The 13,374-nt window shown below is 41.4% G+C and overlaps 1 protein-coding gene across 1 annotated transcript in view; it reads left to right on the top strand.

Annotated features, from left to right (window-relative positions):
- The window catches only part of LOC128688200 (cell adhesion molecule Dscam1), an 876,413-nt gene that overhangs the window by 538,961 nt on the left and 324,078 nt on the right, over positions 1-13,374 (top strand). The window contains exon 14 of the mRNA XM_070086854.1: positions 10,733-10,864. Coding sequence (XP_069942955.1) covers positions 10,733-10,864 — 132 coding nt within the window. The remainder of the gene's footprint in view (positions 1-10,732; positions 10,865-13,374) is intronic.

Here is a 13,374-nt window from a genome sequence, read left to right as displayed (position 1 = left end):
GTGTCCCCTTGTTGCTGTGTCCCGTCTCTGGAACATCCTGCGTGTGTGTGTGTGTGTGTGTGTGTGTGTGTGTGTACTCACCTAGTTGTACTCACCTAGTTGAGGTTGCGGGGGTCGAGTCCGAGCTCCTGGCCCCGCCTCTTCACTGATCGCTACTAGGTCACTCTCGCTGAGCCGTGAGCTTTATCATACCTCTGCTTAAAGCTATGTATGGATCCTGCCTCCACTACATCGCTTCCCAAACTATTCCACTTACTGACTACTCTGTGGCTGAAGAAATACTTCCTAACATCCCTGTGATTCATCTGTGTCTTCAGCTTCCAACTGTGTCCCCTTGTTACTGTGTCCAATCTCTGGAACATCCTGTCTTTGTCCACCTTGTCAATTCCTCTCAGTATTTTGTATGTCGTTATCATGTCCCCCCTATCTCTCCTGTCCTCCAGTGTCGTCAGGTTGATTTCCCTTAACCTCTCCTCGTAGGACATACCTCTTAGCTCTGGGACTAGTCTTGTTGAAAACCTTTGCACTTTCTCTAGTTTCTTCACGTGCTTGGCTAGGTGTGGGTTCCAAACTGGTGCCGCATACTCCAATATGGGCCTAACGTACACGGTGTACAGGGTCCTGAATGATTCCTTATTAAGATGTCGGAATGCTGTTCTGAGGTTTGCTAGGTGCCCATATGCTGCAGCAGTTATTTGGTTGATGTGCGCTTCAGGAGATGTGCCTGGTGTTATACTCACCCCAAGATCTTTTTCCTTGAGTGAGGTTTGTAGTCTCTGACCCCCTAGACTGTACTCCGTCTGCGGCCTTCTTTGCCCTTCCCCAATCTTCATGACTTTGCACTTGGTGGGATTGAACTCCAGGAGCCAATTGCTGGACCAGGTCTGCAGCCTGTCCAGATCCCTTTGTAGTTCTGCCTGGTCTTCGATCGAGTGAATTCTTCTCATCAACTTCACGTCATCTGCAAACAGGGACACCTCAGAGTCTATTCCTTCCGTCATGTCGTTCACAAATACCAGAAACAGCACTGGTCCTAGGACTGACCCCTGCGGGACCCCGCTGGTCACAGGTGCCCACTCTGACACCTCGCCACGTACCATGACTCGCTGCTGTCTTCCTGACAAGTATTCCCTGATCCATTGTAGTGCCTTCCCTGTTATCCCTGCTTGGTCCTCCAGTTTTTGCACCAATCTCTTGTGTGGAACTGTGTCAAACGCCTCCTTGCAGTCCAAGAAAATGCAATCCACCCACCCCTCTCTCTCTTGTCTTACTGCTGTCACCATGTCATAGAACTCCAGTAGGTTTGTGACACAGGATTTCCCTTCCCTGAAACCATGTTGGCTGCTGTTGATGAGATCGTTCCTTTCTAGGTGTTCCACCACTCTTCTCCTGATAATCTTCTCCATGATTTTGCATACTATACATGTCAGTGACACTGGTCTGTAGTTTAATGCTTCATGTCTGTCTCCTTTTTTTAAAGATTGGGACTACATTTGCTGTCTTCCATGCCTCAGGCAATCTCCCTGTTTCGATAGATGTATTGAATATTGTTGTTAGGGGTACACATAGCGCCTCTGCTCCCTCTCTCAATACCCATGGGGAGATGTTATCTGGCCCCATTGCCTTTGAGGTATCTAGCTCACTCAGAAGCCTCTTCACTTCTTCCTCGGTTGTGTGCACTGTGTCCAGCACTTGGTGGTGTGCCCCACCTCTCCGTCTTTCTGGAGTCCCTTCTGTCTCCTCTGTGAACACTTCTTTGAATCTCTTGTTGAGTTCTTCACATATTTCACGGTCATTTCTTGTTGTCTCTCCTCCTTCCTTCCTTAGCCTGATTACCTGGTCCTTGACTGTTGCTTTCCTCCTGACGTGGCTGTACAACAGTTTCGGGTCAGATTTGGCTTTCGCTGCTATGTCATTTTCATATTGTCTTTGGGCCTCCCTTCTTATCTGTGCATATTCGTTTCTGGCTCTACGACTGTTCTCCTGGGTCCTTTGCCTTCTATATTTCTTCCATTCCCTAGCACACTTGGTTTTTGCCTCCCTGCACCTTTGGGTAAACCATGGGCTCATCCTGGCTTTTTCATTATTCCTGTTACCCTTGGGTACAAACCTCTCCTCAGCCTCCTTGCATTTTGTTGCTACATATTCCATCATCTCATTAACTGGCTTCCCTGCCAGTTCTCTGTCCCACTGAACCCCGTTCAGGTAGTTCCTCATTCCTGTGTAGTCCCCTTTCTTGTAGTTTGGCTTCATTCGTCCTGGCCTTCCTGCTTCTCCCTCCACTTGTAGCTCTACTGTGTATTCGAAGCTTAAAACCACATGGTCACTGGCCCCAAGGGGTCTTTCATATGTGATGTGTGTGTGTGTGTGTGTGTGTGTGTGTGTGTGTGTGTGTGTGTGGTGACTCTACCATGAGAATGTGTGACGTTGACTGTACCATCAGAGTGTGTGATGTTGACAGTACCCTGTGTGTGTACTCACCTATTTGTGGTTTCAGGGGTCGAGGCATAGCTCCTGGCCCCGCCTCTTCACTGGTCGCTACTAGGTCCTCTCTCCCCCTGCTCCATGAGCTTTGTCATACCTCGTCTTAAAACTATGTATGGTTCCTGCCTCATATACGTCACTTGCCAGACTATTCCACTTCCTGACAACTCTATAACTAAAGAAATACTTCCTAACATCCCTTTGACTCACAGGAGTCTTCAACTTCCAATTGTGACCCCTTGTTTCTGTGTCCTTTCTCTGGAAAATCCTGTCTTTGTCCACCTTGTCAATTCCTCGTAGTATTTTGTATGTCGTTATCATGTCTCCCCTAAATCTCCTGTCCTCCAGTGTCGTCCGGCCGATTTCCCTTAACCTTTCTTCATAGGGCATTCCCCTTAGCTCTGGAACTAGTCTTGTTGCAAACCTTTGCACTTTCTTCATGTGCTTGACCAAGTGTGGGTTGTTGGAGCCATTCTCCAGTATGGGCGTGACGTTCACGGTGTGTGTGTGTGTGTGTGTGTGTGTGTGTGTGTGTGTGTGTGTGTGTGTTTGTGTGTGTGTGTGTGTGTGTGTGTGTGTGTGTGATGGTGGTTACGTATATCAGGGTCATGGGGGTACCGAGGGATTTCAGTCCCGCATAACGTCCTCCAGCCACCCTAAGGCTGTGTAATAATGTTGGTAGAATTACCGACAATATGTTAGGTAAAAGGACACAAGTGCAGCTAATGTGACATTTTATTGTGGCAACGTTTCGCTCTCCAGGAGCTTTGTCAAGCCGTTACAAACAATACATGGACACACAGGTTATATATTGGTATTAGAGTGAAATGTAAATGCATAATATGTATAATGGTTGTAGGTAGTAGTAGTAGTAGTGTTAATAGTATTTGTGCTAGAAGTACTAGTAGTAGTAGTAGTAGTTGGAACTGTAAGAAGTAGTAGTAGTAATAGTAGTAGTATTTGTAGTATTAGTGGGAGATGTACTAGTAGTAGTAGTAATCGTAGTAATAGTATTTGTAACAGTGATAGTTGTACCACTAGTAGTAGTAATCGTAGCAGTAGTAGTATTTGCAGTATTAGTGGTAGATGTACTAGAAGTAGTAGTAATCGTTGTAGTAGTAGTAGAACTAGTAGTAATAGTAGTAGAACTAGTAGTAATAGTATTGTTGACAATATCAGTATTTCTGGTAGTAGTAGCAGCTGTGTCATGGCAGGTTCATTCTTCTGACGAGAATAATTACTAATACTTCAGAGATGGCGAAACTGTTTTTATTCTATTTAATTCTGTTAGAAATGGCGATTACAGATAATTCAAGCATATACATTTGGAGAAATTGGGATCTTTAATCACTAAGCTGGCGTTGTTAAGTCTCATCAGGTGGACTGCGGAATTTCGGTATTGTACGGAGGCGTTGTTCAAGTCAGTTGAGGACAGAATATATGTCAGAGAAACAGATTGAAGCTTCGAAATATTTTTCAGTGAACATAATAATGCATGAAAATTAGACATAAATACAACATCTGGGTATCTTTAATGTAGATGTTTCGCCATCCAGTGGCTTTATCAATATAATTTCCTGGACATACTATATACTGAAGATGAGGTAATCAGTCCCTCAGCCTTGGAGTTGGTGTGAAGAACATGGTAGTTGTGAAGACTCTGGACCACAGGCAAGAAGGTTGGTGCTTATATACTGGCCTTAGTGTGTGAGCTGAGTGCTAGCGCACTCAACTCAGGCACTAAGGAATTGGGAACGATCCCCCAGTACGACTGAAAAGAAATAGGACGTATTTCCATAAGACACCTGCTGGCCCTGTTCACTCATTAGTACGAAATCGGTACCAGGATGTTAGTCGACTGGTGTGGGTCGCATCCTGGGACAAAACTGACCTAATTTGCCCGAGATGCTCAGCATAACAAGGGGCTTTCTATATAGTAGTATGTCATTGATGTCAGCTATGGTCTGTATATCTTGTACATGTACTTGTAGAAATATTATTATTATTATTATTATTATTATTATTATTATTATTATTATTATTATTATTATTATTATAACTTGAACAACGCCTGCGTACGTTACTAGAATTCCACCAACCAACTGATGAAATTTAACGATGCCTTCCTAGTTCCAGTAAATACCTTGAGTCATCCTTAACAGCCATTTCTGATAGAATTAAACAGAATAAAGGCAACTTCGTCATCTCCGAAGATTTAGCAAAAATTCTCCTCAAAACACTAAACCTCACCATCACATATCTTCTACTACTACTACTACTACTACCACTACTACTACTACTACCACTACTACTACTACTACTACTACTACTACTACTACTACTACCACTACTACTACTACTACCACTACTACTACTACTACTACTACCACTACTACCACTACTACTACTACTACTACTACCACTACTACCACTACTACTACTACTACTACTACTACTACCACTACTACTACTACTACCACTACTACTACTACTGCTACTACTACTACTGCTACTACTACTACTACTACTACCACTACTACCACCACTACTACTACTACTACTACTACTACTACCACCACTACTACTACTACTACTACTACTACCACTACTACTACTACTACCACCACTACTACTACTACTACCACCACCACTACTACTACTACTACTACTACTACTACTACTACTACTACTACTACTACCAGTAATACTTCTACTACTATCAGTAATAATACTGAAAAACTTTTGCAGCATATGGGAATCTTTATTAAGGAAACGTTTCGCCAGACACTGGCTTCTTTAGTTCAATACAAAGCAGAAAGGTGTAAGGAGAGGAATTTGAGGTAATCAGTCCCTCAGCCTGGAATCGATGTGTTCAGTCCATCACTCTTGTAGAAAGTACAGCATATGTCCGGAGAAGTGGCTTATATACTGCAGACAGGTGAGGGGAAGCAAGAGGAGGTGGGATCACAGTGGAACCATCCACTAGTGTAAGTATGTCTTCGTCCAAAGGTTGGACAAGTGTTGGAAAATTCCTTGTATCAGGATCCCATGATGTTGTAATGTCTGATACAAGGAATTCTTTAGCACTTGTCCAACCTTTGGACGAAGACCTATTTACACTGGTAGATGGTTCCACTGTGATCCCACCTCCTCCTGCTTCCACTCACCTGACTACAGTACATAAGCCACTTCTCCGGACATATGCTGTACTTTCTACAAGAGTAATGGACTGAACATATTGATTCCAGGCTGAGGGACTGATTACCTCAAATTCTTCCTCTCCTTACCCGTATCTGCTCTGTGTTGGACGGATGAAGCCACTGTGTGGCGAAACGTTTCTTTAATAAAGATTCCCATATGTTGCATAAGTGTCTCAGTCTTCAACTTGTCGGTTTTCAGAGCCATTTATCACACAGTTATACTACTTCTTGTGGCACTACTACTAGTAGTACTAGTACTACTAGTAGTTTTACTAGTTCTACTATTAGTAGTACTAGTACTACTAGTTGTACTAGTACTACTACTAGTGGTACTAGTATTACTAGTAGTACTATTACTAGTAGTATTACTGCTAGTGGTAGTCGTATTATTAATAGTGCCGCTAGTAGTAGTACTAGAAACACTACTAGTAGTACTACTAGCATTGTTACTAGTAGTACTCTTAGTAGTGTTACTAGTAGTACTCCTAGTAGTACTACTAGCAGTGCTAGCACTAGTGGTACTAGTAGTGCTAGTAGTACTAGTACCACTAGTACTAGCAGTAGTGGTACTAGTACTACTAGTAGTAATACTACTAGTGGTACTAGTAGTACTATTACCACTAGTAGTAGTGCTAGTAGTACTACTAGTAGTGTTACTAGTAGTACTACTAGTAGTGGTACTAATAGTACTGCTAGTAGTGTTACTAGTAGTACTACTAGTAGTGTTACTAGTAGTAGAACCACTAGTAGTGTTACTAGTATTAGTACTACTAATGGTTCTAGTACTACTACTAGTGGTACTAGTACTACTAATAGTGGTACTAATACAACTACCACTAATCCTTCTACCGGTACTACTACCACCTTCAGTAATTACGGTATGCATATATATACTACTCTAATACCTTCATATTCCCACTGAAGAGCGAAACGTTGCCACAATTAAGTGTAGTATTAGTTGCACTTGTGTTCCTTATACCTAACAACCTTAAAGCTCCTCCGGTGATGAAAATCATCAGATATTCAACATATAGTGAGATATAAATCTCCGTCTCTACCAGATATGATTAAATGGTTTGCAAAATCGACCAGTTTATAAATGAAACGTTTCGCCAAGCAGTGGCTTTATCAGTCGAGTGCAGATAAAGATGGAAGATGAGGAGGAATTTCAGGTAATCAGTCCCTTAGCCTAGAGTCGATGTGTTTAGTCCATTGATCTCGACAAAAGCGCAGTATATTTGCAGAGATGGAGCTTATATACTGATGAGGTGAAGCAGTGGTAGGCGGAGTCACCAGTGAACAAAGTCACTAGTAGTAAGTCGTGAATATAGGTTAGACAACTTTTAAAGAAATTCATACATCAGGATCCCAAGATGCTGGTGTGTCTGACAGGATGTGAATAAATGGTTGACAGAACCTACAAGATAAAACATTTCCAGAATAATGATACCCAAATGTTGCACAATATTTCATGTCTATACCGACTATTGGTCAGCAAACGCAATAGTTATCTTACAGTGCTCCTGTGTTCATATCAGAACTGAAGAACGTAGGAACACTGCAGCAGGCCTACTGACTTGTTGTTAAGTTAAAGATCACATTATTTACACAAATAACCCGCACGTAGAAGAGAGGAGCTTACGACGACGTTTCGGTCCGTCTTGGATTATTTGCCATTGGGTTATTTGTGTATCGTTCCAGTCACGGTATTGTGGCTTGCTTTGTTATTTAACACATTATTTGTTTTGTTGTTCTGTATATTCATTTGAGGAGGAATTGTTTTATTGCTTTGCTTGTCGCTACTTAAGTCAGAACTTTGAATGGGGTGGAGTGGGGGGGGGGGGGCGTCGCGAGACTCCTCTTACTTATGATGGTTTCACAGGCTGGAAAGAAAGCCATCTCTGAGAAGGCACAAAACAATTACCACACACAAGTACGCCAGGGAATCTTGCACTGAATTCAGAAACCAGAAACTAACAGGATCGAGGAAACAAAATCTTATGGAAGCTGCTCATTTAAATAAAGTCCAAGAGAACAGCCATTGATAAATTAGAAACATGTGCAACTCTTGGGTATGTTTACTGAGGTAACGCATCGCCACACAGCGGCTTCGTTCAGCCTGAAGACCATCAATCTTTTCAAGAATGATGGAATGATTAAATCGACTCGAGGCTGAGGGACAGATTACCTCAAACGCCTTCTGATTTTCAATCATTCTTCTTTGTATTGGACTAATGAAGCCACTGTGTATGGAAACTTTTCCACAATAAAGATACCCAAGACTTGCACATGGGTTTAATTTATCAACTTGTGGGTTCTGTGAAGAGTTTGTCTACGCAAGAGGTGTTACGCCAGAGCAGTTACTGAGTGTCTACGATTCACTGTTTGTCACAACAAACCACAATATCATGATCTATGAAATGATGACATCAGTATTATGGTAATTATAGTCAGGAAAGAAATCAGTGAGTAGTTTAAAATAACAGGACGGTTTGCTTTACTTGTTAATGAAACAAAAGATGTTAGCAAAATAAAAGGATATCTGTTGTTTTACGGTATCTGTATTATGCAGACTTGCATTAGTTATTACTAAGTTTGTCAGCAACAGATGGTTGGGATGTTGATTCTCTCCCAGAGAAAATCGGAGACTCACTCAATTTGCATCACAGACAAAAATATGTGTATTTGATAGTGCTACGATAGTGCTACGATAGTGCTCCTTTAATGTCAAGTTGTAGCAACGGTGTACAAAGGTACAGAATAATTCCACAAGCTGTGTATGTTCAGTTTTTCGATCACAGGGTAAACTTAGCATTGGTATAGTGTGTTCACATCATTCGGATAGTGGACCATTTCCATGACGCGGATAGTGGACAATTTCTATGACACAATCCAGAATTTATGTAGCTATTTTTTTCGGATCGTTTGTTGAAGAATTGAGACACTTATGCAGCACATGGGAATCTTTATTGAAGCAACGTTTCGCCACACAGTGGCTTCATCAGTCCAATACAACTCATCTCACCGCAGTATATAAGCCACCTCTCTGGCCCTATGCTGCACTTCCTACAAGAGTGATGGACTGAACACATCGATTCCAGGTTGAGGGACTGATTACCTCAAACTTCTACTCTCCTTACCCATTTCTACTTTGTATTGGACTGAGGAAGCCACTGTGTGGCGAAACGTTTCTTCAATAAAGATTCCCATGTGTTGCATAAGTGTCTCAATTCTTCAACTTGTCGGTTTTCAAAACCATTCATCACACGGATCATTTGTGCACAACACGTTTCTGAAAAAAACATCAGATGGATCTTGATTCGTTCATATATCCAGTAGAATTTAAAGGCTACCAGACAGAAAATGGTCGTGTCAAGGCACTGTTTGTTTAGCTGCCAAATTGACATTACCAGCAACTTCTAGATGTTATTAAAATTCCAAATTCACACAGGATAACAAAAGCGAGACACTTGCACAGTCTCATTTATATCACTCGAAATCACCCCTACAGTGAAGTTAGTTTTATCTGGCCTACAGGAAAACGCTTTGAAAATTCATGGCAGAAAATCTTTCAGTATGCAGTACATTTACGTCAAGCTGCTGACATTGATGCATAACAGTGTTCTTACTCACGTCATTTATAAGAGTTTGTTGTTGAGTCTCGACTTGTAAACTGTCAGAAAATAACTACTTCTGACGCGTTCTGGGCGCTTGTTTACCTTCCTGTCATAGACATGTTGGCCAGTGAATTAAACAGGAGATTTTTTTAGCAAAGGAATGAGAAACTTGTATCTTTACTGTGGAAACGTTTTCGCCAGCCATTGGCTTCCTCAGTCAAATACAGTGATGAATGGTGGAAGATGAGAGAGAATTTCCGGTTGTCAGTCCTTCAGTCTGAAGTCAATGTGCTCAATCCATCAGTCTTGATAAAGATACCAAAGTGATGCAACAGTGTATCAACTTGTCGGTTTTCTGAACCATTTGCACAATGATTTTCAAGCAACTTATACAGCAAACTAAAGGTTCTTCAACGGTGAATCCTCAAGGAGCTTCACTTCTAGAGTCATCTTGTATTTTGGAAATGTATTTAACTATGGTATCAATGAGGAAAATTTAAGTATTGAGCCTCATGGACAACGTCTTTCCGAGATTATAAAAAAAACAGGATCATAATGTGGCAAATTCACTTGAAATTGCTACTAGGCTGAGACCAAACCTTGAAGCTTTCCTGCAGCTGTACAAGCTGGTTCGCATAAGTGTGACTTTACCAGATAATTCTGCAGTATGTGAAAGTAGTCTTTCTCTGCTTGTGAGTGACGAAACCATATTTGAGGAACAGCAGTAGCGACAGCAGAACAAGTGATGTTGCAGCTGTATCTATATATAGGGAAAGAATCAGTGATGACAGTATCACTGACAGTCTTCCTTCCAACCATAACAATAGAAGAATCACACTGCTGTAACTTTCCAGTTGTCATGAATCTCTAATTTGAGAGTAGAAAGAATCTATTAAGAAATCCTTCATACCATTGATGGATATGTAAACAACAGTATTTTGATGGCAGTTTAATTATTGATCCAACTAAACGTAATTTTTCTTTTTCTTTGATATCAGCAGTTTTTTCTGATTCGTGTAAAGTGTAAATAAATTTTTTTATAGTACATTGTTATTCTTATTGATCTATTATATACACCAAGTAAAAACAGTTTGCTTGCTCTATAAACCCAAAAGTCTTTCTAGCCTTCTATCCAACCAGAGCCCCCAAGCCTGCCAGTAAAAAAATCCTGATGTCACCCCTGACTGTAACCTGTGTATACACTCAAAATACAAACACAGGTATGTGTGGTTGCAAAGTTTGATCCACAGCTCCTCTGTATGTGTGTGTGTGTGTGTGTGTGTGTATGCGTAACCTGTGTGTGGTGTTGACTGTAATGTGCGTGTATGTTGTGAAATAACCTTTGTTAAGCTGACAATAACCTATTTATATTGTTGTTGCATGGCATTTGAGACCTATATTGTCATAACCTGTGGCTGTGGTGGGTGACAGAGGGCGCCCGCATAGAGGAACGTGTAGTGAACGAGTCTACTGCAGTGGGAGAGAGTCTAGTCCTACCCTGTCCTGCTCGTGGTGACCTGCCTATCGTCTTCACCTGGGCCCGAGATGCTATCCCTGTACCAGGTAAGCAACTTGTTTGCCAGAACTCTCCTCACAACATCTTGTATGATGAACTCAGCACGTGGATTCAAGCTGAGGGACTGATTATCTCAAACTCCTCCTTATCTTCCACCGTTCTTCACTGCACTGGACTGAAAAATCATCTGGCTTATTCAGTCCAGTGCTCATTCAGCCGTTGGCTTTTTTTCATTCTTTTTCTTCGGTATATTTGGTTCTCTACTCAAATAACCAGCACATAGAATAATAAAACTTATGAGGACGTTTCGTTCTGTCTTGCACCATTAACTATTCTCACAGTGTGGCTAGTTAATGGTCCAAGTCCGACCGAAACGTCGGCATAATACTCAGTCTCCCATATACCGGTTATTTATGTATCGTTCTTGACACAATATTGTCTTTGTGTTCTAGATTTGCAGTTGGTAGAAGAAATATTTGCAAATGCCACAGAATGCTAAATTTAGCACAGACAAAAACGGAGGGACACTGTAACAGGCCTCCTGGCCCAAGCTAGGTAGATTCAACTCACACTTAGCACCTCAGTAACCTTTCAGCACAATATCCACAAAATCTGTTCGTGGGAATACTGAGAAAATTGTAGGTGTTTTAAGGTAATACGAATATTATAATTCCAAACTTGAAGACCAAACTGAGCTTGCACGTCAGAATTTTTAGTTTCTGAAAACATATAAGTCACTTTCCACCAGACTGATTCCATATTAAATCGAAACTGCTGAAGAATGCTTGAGGGACATATTCTGTACTGGAAGTGGAGCATATCTGTAAGTGTTTTAAGCAAATTATTTTATGCTGATAACTAACAGTGGTGTCTCTCTGAAGTAACCAACAGTAGTCCGCCATCATGTTATAACTAACGGTGATGTCTCTCTGAAGTAACCAACAGTAGTCCACCATCATGTTATAATTAACGGTGATGTCTCTCTGAAGTAACCAACAGTAGTCCACCATCATGTTATAACTAACGGTGATGTCTCTCTGAAGTAACCAACAGTAGTCCACCATCATGTTATAATTAACGGTGATGTCTCTCTGAAGTAACCAACAGTAGTCCGCCATCATGTTATAATTAACGGTGATGTCTCTCTGAAGTAACCAACAGTAGTCCACCATCATGTTATAACTAACGGTGATGTCTCTCTGAAGTAACAAACAGTAGTCCACCATCATGTTATAACTAACGGTGATGTCTCTCTGAAGTAACCAACAGTAGTCCGCCATCATGTTATAACTAACGGTGATGTCTCTCTGAAGTAACCAACAGTAGTCCGCCATCATGTTATAATTAACGGTGATGTCTCTCTGAAGTAACCAACAGTAGTCCACCATCATGTTATAATTAACGGTGAGGTCTCTCTGAAGTAACCAACAGTAGTCCACCATCATGTTATAATTAACGGTGAGGTCTCTCTGAAGTAACCAACAGTAGTCCACCATCATGTTATAACTAACGGTGATGTCTCTCTGAAGTAACCAACAGTAGTCCACCATCATGTTATAATTAACGGTGAGGTCTCTCTGAAGTAACCAACAGTAGTCCGCCATCATGTTATAACTAACGGTGATGTCTCTCTGAAGTAACCAACAGTAGTCCGCCATCATGTTATAACTAACGGTGATGTCTCTCTGAAGTAACCAACAGTAGTCCACCATCATGTTATAATTAACGGTGAGGTCTCTCTGAAGTAACCAACAGTAGTCCGCCATCATGTTATAACTAACGGTGATGTCTCTCTGAAGTAACCAACAGTAGTCCACCATCATGTTATAATTAACGGTGAGGTCTCTCTGAAGTAACCAACAGTAGTCCACCATCATGTTATAACTAACGGTGATGTCTCTCTGAAGTAACCAACAGTAGTCCACCATCATGTTATAATTAACTGTGAGGTCTCTCTGAAGTAACCAACAGTAGTCCGCCATCATGTTATAACTAACGGTGATGTCTCTCTGAAGTAACCAACAGTAGTCCACCATCATGTTATAATTAACGGTGAGGTCTCTCTGAAGTAACCAACAGTAGTCCACCATCATGTTATAATTAACGGTGAGGTCTCTCTGAAGTAACCAACAGTAGTCCGCCATCATGTTATAATTAACGGTGAGGTCTCTCTGAAGTAACCAACAGTAGTCCGCCATCATGTTATAATTAACGGTGAGGTCTCTCTGAAGTAACCAACAGTAGTCCGCCATCATGTTATAATTAACGGTGAGGTCTCTCTGAAGTAACCAACAGTAGTCCGCCATCATGTTATAACTAACGGTGATGTCTCTCTGAAGTAATCAACAGTAGTTCACCATCATGTTATAACTAACGGTGATATCTCTCTGAAGAAACCAACAGTAGTCCACCATCATGTTATAACAAACAGTTTTGTCTCTAAAGCAACCAACAGTAGTCCACCATCATGTTATAACAAACAGTGGTGTCTCTCTGAAGAAACCAACAGTAGTCCACCATCATGTTATAACAAACAGTGGTGTCTCTCTGAAGAAAC

Source organism: Cherax quadricarinatus, chromosome 19 (assembly GCF_038502225.1).
Source record: "Cherax quadricarinatus isolate ZL_2023a chromosome 19, ASM3850222v1, whole genome shotgun sequence".
NCBI classification, from domain to species: Eukaryota; Metazoa; Arthropoda; class Malacostraca; order Decapoda; family Parastacidae; genus Cherax; species Cherax quadricarinatus.
This window is presented reverse-complemented; position numbering and strand designations above follow the sequence as displayed.